This window comes from Cheilinus undulatus, linkage group 23 (assembly GCF_018320785.1).
Source record: "Cheilinus undulatus linkage group 23, ASM1832078v1, whole genome shotgun sequence".
NCBI classification, from domain to species: Eukaryota; Metazoa; Chordata; class Actinopteri; order Labriformes; family Labridae; genus Cheilinus; species Cheilinus undulatus.
In genome coordinates this window covers 18,903,730-18,917,137 of record NC_054887.1, presented here as the reverse complement: position 1 = coordinate 18,917,137, position 13,408 = coordinate 18,903,730, and the positions used below count along the sequence as shown (strand labels likewise).

General features: G+C 39.5%; 1 protein-coding gene and 3 non-coding genes across 7 annotated transcripts in view; 2 read left to right on the top strand and 2 right to left on the bottom strand.

The window, feature by feature from the left end:
• The window catches only part of LOC121505523 (ELKS/Rab6-interacting/CAST family member 1-like), a 188,470-nt gene extending 185,958 nt beyond the window's left edge, over positions 1–2,512 (top strand). For all 4 annotated transcript variants that reach the window (XM_041780924.1, XM_041780922.1, XM_041780921.1 and 1 more), the window contains one exon: positions 537–2,512. In XM_041780924.1, coding sequence (XP_041636858.1) covers positions 537–674 — 138 coding nt within the window. In that variant the 3' untranslated portion in view covers positions 675–2,512. The remainder of the gene's footprint in view (positions 1–536) is intronic.
• A 9,239-nt stretch (positions 2,513–11,751) lies between these two features.
• trnal-caa lies at positions 11,752–11,863 on the top strand. The gene is made up of 2 exons: positions 11,752–11,789; positions 11,818–11,863. It is a non-coding gene; the product is annotated as a tRNA-Leu (tRNA).
• Positions 11,864–12,556: 693 nt separating this feature from the next.
• trnal-caa lies at positions 12,557–12,668 on the bottom strand. Its single transcript has 2 exons — positions 12,631–12,668; positions 12,557–12,602 (listed from the first exon to the last, which is right to left on the bottom strand). It is a non-coding gene; the product is annotated as a tRNA-Leu (tRNA).
• A 307-nt stretch (positions 12,669–12,975) lies between these two features.
• trnal-caa lies at positions 12,976–13,087 on the bottom strand. The gene is made up of 2 exons: positions 13,050–13,087; positions 12,976–13,021 (listed from the first exon to the last, which is right to left on the bottom strand). It is a non-coding gene; the product is annotated as a tRNA-Leu (tRNA).
• Between the last annotated feature and the right edge of the window lie 321 nt (positions 13,088–13,408).

The window sequence follows — 13,408 nt, the reverse complement described above, 5'->3', positions numbered from 1 at the left end:
GAAGTGTGAGCATAACCTTAGTCTGAATTAATAAAAGAAACAAAACATGACAAAATTGAGGTAGAAATATTACAGAGAGCAAGAAAAGATCTAACTTCTAATCAGAAATCACGATGATTAGCCAGTAGTTTTGTAAATCACAAACATTTCTGGATTTTCATGGAGATTGTGGCTCATTTAAACTGAAATAGTTTGATGTAATTCAGCTGATGAGGTTGCAAGGTGGCATCGACAGATCTTTGATGCGCAACAGTAAGGGTGGGGTCAGCTGATGACGTAGATGGCCAGTCCTTCAAAGCCCAGGCTGTCTGGTTTCAGTTTTATTTGAAATGGAGGCTGGGTCTTCTGCAGACTGGACCCTTTCAGTGAAGACTCTCCTTCTCACCTGTGTCTGATTCTTCCCACCTTCCTGTCTCTGTCATCAGATCTAGCAATTGAAAAAGCCCCAAATTGTCTTTAAAACATCAAGTATTTTAATGGAGATATTGAGACGCTATCTAAAGTCTGCCTTCTCCTTCTCTATTTATCTCTCTCAGTTGGAAGCGGAGTTGGCGCAGTGCGAGAGGGAGGGGGCGGAGCTCCAGGAGTATGCCAACCAGGTCCTGCAGCAGATCGCCGACCGATGCCCCGACATTTTGGAACAAGTCGTCAATGCTCTGGAGGACAGCTGCTGACACACAGATGAACACACATACATCAACATGAAACCCTGATGGTATTGGACGTGAGGATGAAGACTTTCTTCCTCATATGCACTCATTTCATTTCCTCAGAAAGGACGGCCATCTGTGGGGAAAAAAATCACAACATTATCAAAATAAAATCCCCCACTGTGTTGTTAATCCCTGTCATTTTGAACAACTCCAGCTGTGGGGAATATTGTCCATGTTTTCAGCTTAGAGTGCTCTGTTGGCATGCAGATTTATTGGGATTAGTCAGACATTAAACCTTGTTTTCTTTACTACTTTCAAACAGAGGGAACCTGCACTGCACTTGCTACCATGGCCATCTTCAGTCCACTGAGGCCATCAGAAGTTGGACTTGTCATCGTTATTTCATTTATTTTACAGAGCAGAAAGATGTTCAAACTTTACAAAGAAAGTGAAAGTGACTCTGAGCTCACCAGGTAGTTTCTGATGCCAGACTTACATGCTGTTACCACATCATTATTTGATTGGTTCAGATACAAGCGTGTGTTTATTTCAGCTGCCTTTGATTCTTTACATCATTTGCTGCTATCTTTTTAACTTTTAGTTTCTTTTTTTCCTGCCTGATATCTGATGAAACGTCCCCACCTGTCGTTCTCTCCCTAATCTCTACATAGTTGTGTAAATTGTACAGCTCTCATCAGGGGAACACGGCACCTCTCCTTTTTTTCCTTTTCTGATGAATGGCACAAATCGCAATACTCCCTTTATTAACACACACCGGTGTAGATGTTTTGTGTTAAAAGCAGGAATTGCTCTGTTTTGCTTTCCAGATAATCCCTCACTTACCGCTTTTGTGACAATCCCTTCAGAGATTTTGTGGAGGAACCTGACTTTTTGGATTTTCCTGTTTTAAAACTTTTTTTTCTTGGTAGGGAGGGAATAAAAAGGATAACTATATATTTTTGCCTTTGGTAATATATATAAAACACTAATCTTGTTTAATTGAAAGTATTGTCATGTATTGGTTGTTTTGTTGCATAATGTGTCAAAGGCTTTGTCTGTGTGAGTTAGAGTAACCACAACTTTGTTGCATTATCAGGCAGACTGTTCATGGGAACTTCAATGCACATTTTTCTCATTTTTTCTTGTTTTTTTGCCGTGGAAATGACACTGATGCATGCCCAGACAGCCTTAGCATGAATTCAACGCCAACAGCTCTGAGCTCTTGAGGTTCAACGATTTCAAATTCAATTTAAAGCTCCTCTTATGCTTCATTTTAGCAGAAGTGGGTGAACACGGACTTGGACGTACCTGATGGACACAAAGACGGAGGTCCTCACTGCAGACTGGTTTCACCCTCTCATAAGACTCTAACAGGCACTTTATCTGTTCATTAAAATACCACATGGGTGTAAATGAGGAGTTTCAGTCTAAAACATTAACATTGTTTGCCACTTTTTCAAATGTCAGCAGTTTCAAGTTTCTTAAAGCTTTAACGATCATTTAAAGTCCCTGAAACATTTCAAAGGTCCTGATTTTGGAATTTAACAGTGTATTTTCTCACAGTTCCATTTTTTTTTTCAAATAATGGGTGGAAAACAAAAAAACTGAGTTGTTTTTCTTTTTTTTTTTAATTCTAAAAATTTAAAGCGTTAAAAATCTTTTCTGTTTGTTTGTTTTTTGTTTCTGGAAAAAAAAAACAGAAAAGCAGACCACTTTCCTGTCTATTGTTTCTAAGAGAATTCAGGAAAAAAAGCCATTTTTCTGAGATGTTTTTTGTTTTTGTTTTGTTTCTGAAAAAAAACACTGAGAAACAAACTATTTCCCAGTTTTTTGTTTCTGAAAAAAATTGACAAAACCAAAAAAACAGAGCCATTTTTCTGTTTTTGTTTCAGAAAAAAATGAAATAATAAAAAAAAAGAACAATTTTTTGCTGTTTTTTGTTTTTGAAGAAATTGACAAAGAGGGCAATCAAATTTTAAAAATGGTTTGTCCAATTTTTCTCTTTCTTTTTGTTCAATTCCATTTTTATTTTAGTCTTGTTTTAAGGAAATACTTGGGAAAAAGGAAAATCCTCACCCAATGGAAAGGTGAACATTTCAAAGTAAAAGCCCTCATGTCAAAATTTAATCCTACATAGCCATCGGCTGTGTTTTACAGTTTAATGATAGGAGTTTTTGCTCTAAACAATATATAAAAAATGTCAGTGGTAATAATCCTGGTGATTTAATGGACTTTATTAATATAAGGAGGAAAATTAATCATCATTAATAAGCAAACCTGGACTTCTTCAGGTATTTATCCATGTACACAGCAGGAGTCAAATTTTCAATCTGTGATTTTGTTGTTTGATGGAAAGGTTCATCATTGTGTGTAATTAATAATCAGAGAGATAAACAAGGTGAAACACTGGAAAATGACTCAGTTTTTTTGTTTTTTCCATTTTCTGTCAAACCAGAATAACAGGAGTTTCTCCCAATATTTGAGGCTCATTTCAAACAGGAAATGGAACTGCCTGACAATGCACTATCCTGGTGAAACTCCATCCAGTTTGAACTTGTGTTTGAAATTCTGTATTTCATTGTTACTGATAACGTTTTGTCATTTGGAATGGTGATGACCGGGGCTTATGTCACTTTGTTCTGGATTATATTTGGGAATGAAGAGAATGGAATAAAATATGGATTTATCTTTATTTTATTGTGAGAAGGGAGGCTGTGTCTGTCATTTCAGGTCAGATTTTGGCAGATGAGCGCTGCAGCTGTGGTCGGAGAAATTGTATACTTTCAACCATTCAGCTTCTGCATTCATGTTAAGGTGTGAGTAGTAACACCTTTGGATGATTTGGTGATTTTCACAAAACTGGCCCACTTTTCCATTTTAAGTTCAATTTTGTCTTGTTTTCCAGCTTTTTCTGACCCTCCTGGTCCTGTCTATATCCTTCTGGCTCTGTCCCCCTCTCTCACCCACAGACTAAACTGTGCCTCTTATCTTGTCACTTCTGGTTTATTTTCCTATCCGCCCACAATAGTGACATTATTCCACAGCCCAGGCCTCATCCTGTTCCACTTATACACCACACACAAACCGCCTAGCCGCACCACCACTATTGTCCTGGGAGGCTAAAACTCATCCAGACGTTCATTGTTAACAGTAACCTGGAGTAAGGTCAGATTATTGTGTGGACTGATATGAACTTGACCTATTAGATAACTAGTGGTAGTAAATATCAGTGACAGGACTGTTAGTAAAAGTGCTTAATAGTGTGTTAATCATTCACTACAATAATTCAAAGCATTGCTTTAGAGAAAGTTCAGCAAAATTTACTTAAGGAAATGTAACTAATTTGAAATAAAATTGTCCTTTTTAACAATAATATTACAGTCTAGAAAAAGTTTTTCAAATTCTTTTGTACTCAGATTATCTTGGGATCACACAACTCAGCCTCTAGGGGAAAATTTTACTTCAGGGTGCTAGAAAGGAGGCTCCAGCAGATTGTCAAACCTTGGGTACTGGAGGAACTATGCAGACATTTTGGGGGAGTATGAGAAATTTCTCATCCAGTCTACATGTGTTTTGCAGTCTTGGAGAAAGCTTACGATCATGTCATGTGCGGGATACTGCAGGAATATGGAACCCTGCGGGGCCGTTGCAGCAAGCCATCAGGTCCCTGTACAGCCAAAGTGAGACTTGTGTCTACAATCTTGGCACAAAGTTGGACATGTTCCCGGTGCGTGTTGGCCTCCAATGGGGCTGCCCCTTCTGATTCTGTTTGTGATTTTCATGGACAGGATCTCGAGGTGCAGCTGCTGGGAGGAGGGTCCCTGGTTCGGGGACCTCAGAATTCCATTTCTGTTTTTTGCAGATGATGTGGTTCTGTTGGCTTGCATCGCTCACAACATTAACCAGGAAGCTCACTTTTAACCACTTTTCTATTTCATTATGTGAAATTAAGCCATGGAACTAAAGCTGAAACCAAACACAGCTGATGGATTGCAGTTTTATTGAACAGTCCTGATTCCAAAACAAGAAGTAAACAGTAGAGATGAGTAGAACTGCATTTTAAAATCCTTCAAATTTGAAAGGTGACTGTTTCCCTCTGTGGTGTGGTCTAGTAAAAGTCAAATACATTAACAGCACAAAGAGGATAATAACTAAACATACACAATCACTCACTTAGTCTTTGCATCCTGCATATGTCAGCAGCCCACTCTCAAACTTTGGATCATTCAACTGTAAAATCGGCTCTAACAGATCCACCCAGCTGCACTGACCTTGAACCCTTAACCCTGACCCCCTTTGTGAAGAATTCCCAAACAGAGTGAAAACATCATCAGGCCGTTCAGGTCATCCTGTTAGTTTCATGCACACAAAAACACACATCACACATGCTGTGAGAAAAAGCCCCTCGCTAGTCTGTAAATGTAGTGTACGTTGGTGTTTACATCACATATGGTAACGCTTTGTGTCGCTACCTGGGTTTGTCTCTGCTTTCTCCATCTAGCGTCCCAATAAAAACCAGTGAAGGGAGACAAGAGGGGATGGACGGAGTGAGAACGGAGGAGGAGGAAGATACACGCATGTATGACTCCCTGATTTATGTGATGGAGACTGAGAGCGAGGCTGAGAGATAGAGGGAAAAGTAGAGGTTACAACTCACCCAGTACCAGACATCATTTCATCCTCCTGTCTCGACTATAACTCAAACAGATCTTAGGTTTCTGGCAAAAGCATGAAATATGCATACTACTTATTTAAAGAACTACAAATTTGTCCAAAAAAGAATAGCAATGTAAAAGATGTGCAAGTCTTTGATTTCAATTACTGTAATCAGCTGCATCATTTCAATGATATTCAGTGTCCCAATGTTGTCCTTTGTATTTAAATACTGTAAAATAAGCGCGTTTGATACTTTTTAAGGATGCTTTCACACCTGAATTTTTTAGAGGTTATTCCAGAACAAGTGGGTGCTCCTTTTTGGCCTGGTTTGTCTGGACATTTGTAAACATGACTATTCAACGCCATATGTACACAACAAGCCAGCCAAGGGTGTTTGGATAGGTGGTCTCAGCATGCTACCAGTCAAACTCTGGCACGGTTTGTCTGCAGTGAGAACGTAATTGATGCAGCAACTGGAATTTATAACTGGTTGTCATTGCTCTCCAGTAGCTAGTTCAATCAGAAGAGCTTTAATACCAGTAAAATTTTCATTTGGAAATGTTTGAAAACAGGAAGTGTCTTTGGCAAATAGACTCAATTGTGATGCCTTCATGCACTTGAAAGAAGCTGGACCTGGACCTCGATGAGATGACTTGGAATTGGTGACGACGAGTTATGTAGTGGACTTCTGAGGACCTGGACCTAGGGACAGATTGGATGTAATTGAGGTGGCTGGGGTGGAGGAGAGTTGCAACAGTCACACTGAACTGATTTCTAAACGTGACAGCAGTAGGATGATTGGAGCGACTCATGAATTGAAGCAATTTGTTTTAGCAAGGGCTTTTCCTTCTTATCACATTAATGCCATTGAAGAATGGTCTTGATGGAAAATCCAGAGTCCAGCCAATCTGAAACCAAAGCAAGACCGTGTAGGAATGCTCTTGATTCCGAGACAAACCCAAGAAATTCAAAACGCGGTCTCGAGATCAAGACCGTTCTTGAGTACTACAACACTATGCGTGCATACTCATATACACTTCCTTCTACAGAACAACGATGCTCGAACGTACAAAAATAGCGATCACAAGAACATTTGACATGAATAAATTTCAAGAAAATGTTGTCTGGGTGTGAGCAGCATAAATCATCTAAACCCTTGGTTCTCAGCTGGTCCAGCCTCAGGACCCACCAGTTTCTTCAATGACAAATCGCAGCCCAATTTTCTAAAAATATTCAACATTGTATGTTTATTTTAATGAATAATGTTGCACATTTCACACCCCATTTCCCCACAATTACCAGTAAACATTTGCCTATATTCAGAAATCTCACAAAATTATCTCACAAGAGTGGGAAGAGCAGTTTTGTTATTTACCTAGAGTAAAAATCATGTGTAGATGCATGTCCTCCAAGGACTTTTCATAGACTTTTTGCCTCTTTTTCCCCCAGACACACATTTGCAACCCACTGAAACAGCTCCACGACCCACTTTTGGGTCCTGATGCACCAGCTGAGAACACTCCAAATCCAACTGTGGATCATACTGAAACAAAGAAAAATGTTTTTTTGCAGTGTACTTGATCCTAAATTTCCAGTTACAGCATTAGCATATGTCCAAATATAAAGTGCCTCTTATTTCCTCTAAGTACACTTCCCATGTCCCGTTTCCTTTCTTTCACTTTGTTTGTGTAATAAATGGTCTGAAACGTGCCGGTGCTGTCAACAAGTACCAATGCCCTACATGTTTAATCATTGACAGACCTGCTTCACACTCAAAACAATGAATGTATGAAAACAGAATGGAAAGTACATGTATGTCTTTGTATAGTAGCTGCCAAAACAGTTCACTATGAAAATAAGGACGCATATCCCAGTGTAGAATCAGGACAGCACTTGTTTTATCTGGCGAGGCGCTCCAGATGGGAGATTTCCACATATGGTATTATACTGCATCCAGACTCATTTTATTTATTTATTGAATTAGAGCCAGTGCACATAAATTAACATATCAGCAGTATGTGTTTATGTTATTATGCCTGAATAATAAAATTTATCCACAGCCCCAGTGCAAGTTCTTACAAAGTGTATCACAGATTTTAGAATAATAAAAAATCTCAAAGATTTATGTGCAAAATGGACAATTATGTTTTATTACCATCAACAGAGGACATAAAAATGATTTCTGGATTTTAATCCTTTGACCTAATTCTACATGTTCCTGGATCTAAATTACCAAAAGGTGCAGTAGATTACATCAGCCGGCAACAACAAAACAGGCTGCATCTAAATACATGGGGAAAACTGCATCCTTATTAAGTATTTCTGTTCTAAATGTTTTTTATTACTACTGGCATGCTGAGATAAAGATTTCTGAGTGTCTAAAATCATTAGGGAAAGGACCCCTACAGAAAGCAGGGACAGCTGTAACAAACCTCTCTTGAACGACACCAGACTATTCTGACATTATTATTAAAACAAACCTAATCTTCCACTTTGGCCTTGATTTGTTGTGTTTTTCTCTTATCGTGTCTTACAGATGTGTTGCGTTAGCCATTTTAAACAATAAAGGCACACAATAGCTCGCAAATGAGGCAACATTTGACCAACAACTCCTGGGTTATGCAAGGAAAAATGACTTTTTGTTTAATGAGTTTGGTAGTCTTGTGGATCTTTATATTGCAGCTGTTTCCTGGTTTAAAATCATCAAAGGACCACATTTAGACCCCCAATAAACGTGAAAATAAAAAAATGATGAAAAGCCGTGATAGTCTGTTCCCTGACTAATGGGAGAGAAGGTTTACTGGTTTGGTTCCAAAACTTTTCCTCCTTTGAGTCATTACGGCCACAGATTGCTCCCATTAAGACCCCAATTTATGCTATGTATTTTAAAAATAGATATACAGAGCAGTGGTTCACAACCTTTTTTCCTAAGGGACCCTCCTACTCTGATCTGAGAAAACCTCAGAACCCACTTGGACCCACTTTTAATTGTTTTTCATTGACAAAGTCCGAACATAATAAGCCCACATACACTTGTTCTTGACAAAAATCAATGTATAAACTATGCATTATTACTAGTGTATTAGGACCACTCTTGAAAACTACAATAAAGAGGATTTGTTAATTTTAAGGAAAATCTCTAATTTCTGAAGTTTAAAAAGTTGATAATTTACATGAAACATGTAGACATTTTTTACCTTAAAAGTTGTAAATGTAAGTGAAGCAAAACTTAATGTTTTTGAGATTACAAAGGGAAAAAATCCAACCAATATTTTCAGTTTGGTTTCTTGTACATTTTTGGCCTAACACTACTGTAAATATAGGATTTTAAAAATTTGACATTTTGAGTTTCTATCGTAAAGATTTAAGACTTAAGAAAATCAGAAATTTCAAGTTTTTCTTGTTAATATCCTACTATTTAAACTCTGGAATACTGAGTTTTTTTCTTGTAAATAAACAGCTTTATACCCCTAAAATGTTAACTTTTTTGCTTAAAAATTAACAGATTCTCTTCATATAAAAATAAACTTTAAGGTTGGTCTTAATATATTACGTTGGTAATCAGGATTCAATAAAAAATATATATGCACATCTAATTTTGACAACCCCAAGACAAGCAAGGTCCGGTGCCCTCCCCCAGGGGTGCCTGGACCCCAGGTTGGGAACCAGTGGTACAGAATACTCGATCCAAGTGATTGCCCCCAAAAAATGCATTTCAGCCATTATAGCCTGTTTTGTGGCAGCCAGTGAAGAACCTACTGGTTTGATACCAAAACTTCTCAGTACCCCTAGTCATTTAGATCTCACTAAAATCCCACAGTATGAAAGCTTAGCACATTTATCCAACTGAATGCCCCAGTGGACTGCATTACAGCCACCACAACCTGTTTCCTGGCTGCTGGTAGAGTAAGTCTCCTGTTTGGAACACATCTTTTTCTTCCTTCTTCTGTCAGAATAACCCCAAAAACTGCATTAAACACAATCATGTAATGTGTCATTCTAGTTGTTGATTGCTGGGCTTGCGCATGCAGGTTAAGAGGGCTATGATGTATGACGTTCGTTCACTCTGGGACCCGGTTTCAAAAACTAGCCTTATCTGGCTCTTAAAATGCCTGTTCCATACGGATGAAATGCCGATACGATAGAATATGTTTGTGAATACTCCTACACTTGTCACCGTGTGGACGGCCCTGAGTCATTCAGACCCCATTAATATTCTATAACATGTAAGGACAGCACATTGATCCAACTCAACGCTGCAGCTGTCACAGCCTGTTTCCTGGCTGCCAGCGTAGAAACCTCCTGGTTTGGTACCAGAACTTTTTAGCCGCTCAGACCCCATTAAGATCCCATAATATGTAAGCACAGCACACTGATTCAACTGAATGCCCAAAAGGATTACACTGCAGCCATTAGGGCCTGTTTCCAGGCTGCTGGCAGAACAAATCTACTGGTTGGGCAGTCAGCACACTGATCCAAAGGATTACATTGCAGCCATGACAGCCTGATTTGTTACTACTTGCAGAACCAGAACTACTTTTTTAACCTTTAGTCCCAATTAACCCTTCAAGACCCTAAAACATATCAACATAGTGCTTTAATCCCATTGATTTCCCCAAAGGATTGCATTGCAGCATGACTGTCTATTTCCTGGCTGTTGGCAGAGGAAATCTGTTGTTTTGGTTTCGAAACTTTTCTACCTTCCAGACTCCAAGAAAAGTGTTAAGATCCCAAATATGTAAACCCAACATGGTGATCCAACTGAATGCCCAAAAGGATTGCAATGAAGCCATAACAGCCCAGTTTGTTCTGACTTTAAGAAGCAATCTTTTGATTCGGCACTTAAACCTTTAGTACCTTTTTAGTCATCATGGCCAATCACGACCCTGAGACCCCATTAAGACCCTAAAATAACTAAACACATTAGGATGATCCAAAAGGATGATACTGCAGACATGACAGCCCGTTCCCTTCCTTCAACTGCAAACATTTTAGATATGTAGAACCCAGAATATACTGGATAAAAGCCCAGCTTCAAAAGTAGTGTAATTCCCCTTGAATCCAGAAAGGTGTTGATTGGCCTGACACAGTTTAAACCTGAAAGGTTACGGTTTCCCTCTCTCTATCTCTTAAACACACCTTTCTTTGCTGAGATAGGTGTTGATAAGATCTCCTGATATCACAGGTTTACCACACACAAAAACACAGATGTCCTTGAGATAACGTTTAAACATGTGTGCAGTAAAGCACAGATCCACTTACAGTCTTTTCCATATATACTGTATATAGAGTCTGTATAGTGGAGCAGTGAGACACATGAGAGAGCGGGAGGACGAATAAAAAGTGAGTGACTGCAGAGGAAGCAGGGAGGGCTTGCGTTGGCTTCGGGTAGATGTGGTTTCAATCATCACACATCACATCACACATGAGTGAGAAGAAAAAAGAGGGAGAGGGTGATGGAGAGAGAGAGAAAACAGAGAGAGAGAGGACAGGAGGGGGGAGGGAGAGAGGAGACCAAAACAAACAGACTTGAAACGCACTCACATGTTTCATGATTTCACTTGTGGTCTGAAGGCTTTAACTTGTTGCTTGTTAGTTTTGGATGTTTGGTTTTTGCAAACAACTCTGACATTATTTCCCTGTAATACAGGGTTTGTAGAGTAAATGAGCTGTAGGTGGTACGGCGGAGGGAAGAGATGGAGAGAACAGGGGAGACAGAAGGGACAGGAGGAGGCAGAGAGTGAGCGGTAGGAAAAACTTTGGAGAGGAAATAAAAACAATGTGAGAGGAGTGGAGCTGCTAAAATAAGCTGTTAGCCGCTGACAGTCCAAACATACAGCAAAACTGAAGACTTTTTCCTAATCTCCTTTTCATCCGTCCGTCTGTCCACTCCGTCTGACTTTTATTGCCTCCACAGGAAAATTCTTCCATGATGTTTTGTGTGGACAAATGACAAGGACAGATAAGATTCGGGAATATATTCACTTAATATGACTCTTTACTGTAAAACAACCCATTAGGGCTGAAATTTGACTCTTTTCCTCATTTTCTCACATTGAGTGGTCAGGGTGGCTGAGCGGTCTACGGCGCCAGACTCAAGCAGCGACTCCTTCCTGAATTAAAGGGACTTCTGGTCTCCACATGAAGGCAAGGGCTCCAATCCCAGTCCTGACAATGGCTTTACAGGTGTATTCTATGAACTTGATTCAAAAATAAGGTATAAAACAAGTTTCACCTGTAAAAAATTGTCCCGAATCTGCACACCTCCTATGCTCTTTCTGTCAGTGGTATGATATCCATTTTAGATGCTCCACAACTTGTGCAAAATAATTTTCAAGTATACATTGCATGGTAACTCTACACAAAAGACTCTTTAGTGGAAGCCAGATGTGCATTTAAGTCAACAAACAACAAACTTTATAACCCTCTATGTTTGTCCCATGTCAGGATGGCCGAGCGGTCTAAGGCGCCAGACTCAAGGACTGACTCCTTCCTGAGTTAAAGGGACTTCTGGTCTCCACATGGAGGCGTGGGTTCAAATCCCACTCCTGACACAGATTTTTAGCAGAAGCTTCCAGAGTACATGCATGGCTTAATGCAGTGGTTGTTTCAGATGCTTTCAAAAACTAATGAGAAATTAAAGTTGTTATATTTTATTCAATTTTGTAAGAAAAAATACTCTGGCTGAAAAGTTTGGGAACCCCTGATTCATATGAAAAATATTCCCTGATTTTACATTCCAATGGAGATCATTCTAATGTGAATAATTCATTATTACTGTCCTTAATGGTGGCTTTAAACTGATGTGGACGCTCTCCATTGTCTTAACTCCTAACTAGCCAAGGTTCTAGTCATGTAACGTGAAATTTCCCTGATTGGTGCATCTCTTCCCCCACTCTCCTTCCCCATATTTCCTGTCTCTACTCCGCTGTCCTGTCTGAGTAAAGGCCAAAACAGTAATTTCGTTGAACTCTGAACAGATTTTAAAGCAACCCACAACGTTTTCACAGCTCCTGGTGAGTTGGAAGAAGAAGTTTTGTAACAACTTTGTTTTGTCATTTTGCCTAAAGACCAGAAACAAAAGAGCTGCTCAAGTTCAGAGTACGTGTGTCTGAGTCCTGTGGCGGGACAGCTCTGCTCTGATGTGGAAATGTGTTCTCCAGCCTTCCCACCACTGGAGACTCAGAGAGATGTTTCTCTAGGTCATTTTAAAAGCTAATAGGGATTTATTCTGAGGTTAAAACTCATGTCAGGAGTGGGATTTGAACCCACGCCTCCATGTGGAGACCAGAAGTCCCTTTAACTCAGGAAGGAGTCAGTCCTTGAGTCTGGCGCCTTAGACCGCTCGGCCATCCTGACTGATACACTATTTTGCATTGAGTTGTAATAAAAAGAGTCACTCAAATGTGCTAACTGACAGTTTGATCAATCTCAGATTGAAGTTTTTCTTCTCCTTAAGGGTTAGAAAGTATGTTTGTGTCTTCCTTTTTATATTTAGTTACCATAGGATAGTTTTCATACTTGGCCCAGAAAAATATTTGCACCAGTAAAGGCGCATTCAACAGCTTCTCAGCGGTGCAGATTTGAGACAACAATTTCAAAAAGAAATGTGTTTTATACAAAAGTTTTTAATTGGAAGTGTAACGAATATATCCAAAAGTTATTCTGTCAGGAGTGGGATTTGAACCCACGCCTCCAATTGGAGACCAGAAGTCCCTTTAATCCAGGAAGGAGTCAGTCCTTGAGTCTGGCGCCTTAGACCACTCTGCCATCCTGACCAGTAGCCCCCTGAATTGACAGAGGGATTAGAATTTCAACCGGCAGTGGCAGGCCCCCCCACAGAGTGGGCTGGGCCCCTGAAAATCTCAGAGAATTGGCCCTCACCAGTTGTGATTTATTGATGATGTCAAAACATGAGTGTTGGATCTGTAACATTGGAGCAGCATCCTGGCTAACAGTTACTTCATGTTGGAGCTGAAAACTCTGTCAACCTATTGTTGAGTTCTGACGTTGGAATTATTTATCTCTGCTACTTTTTGACCTGTTTAATCTCTTTTTTCTCCATTTTTGCCATTTCTTTTTGCCACTTTGAGCCCATT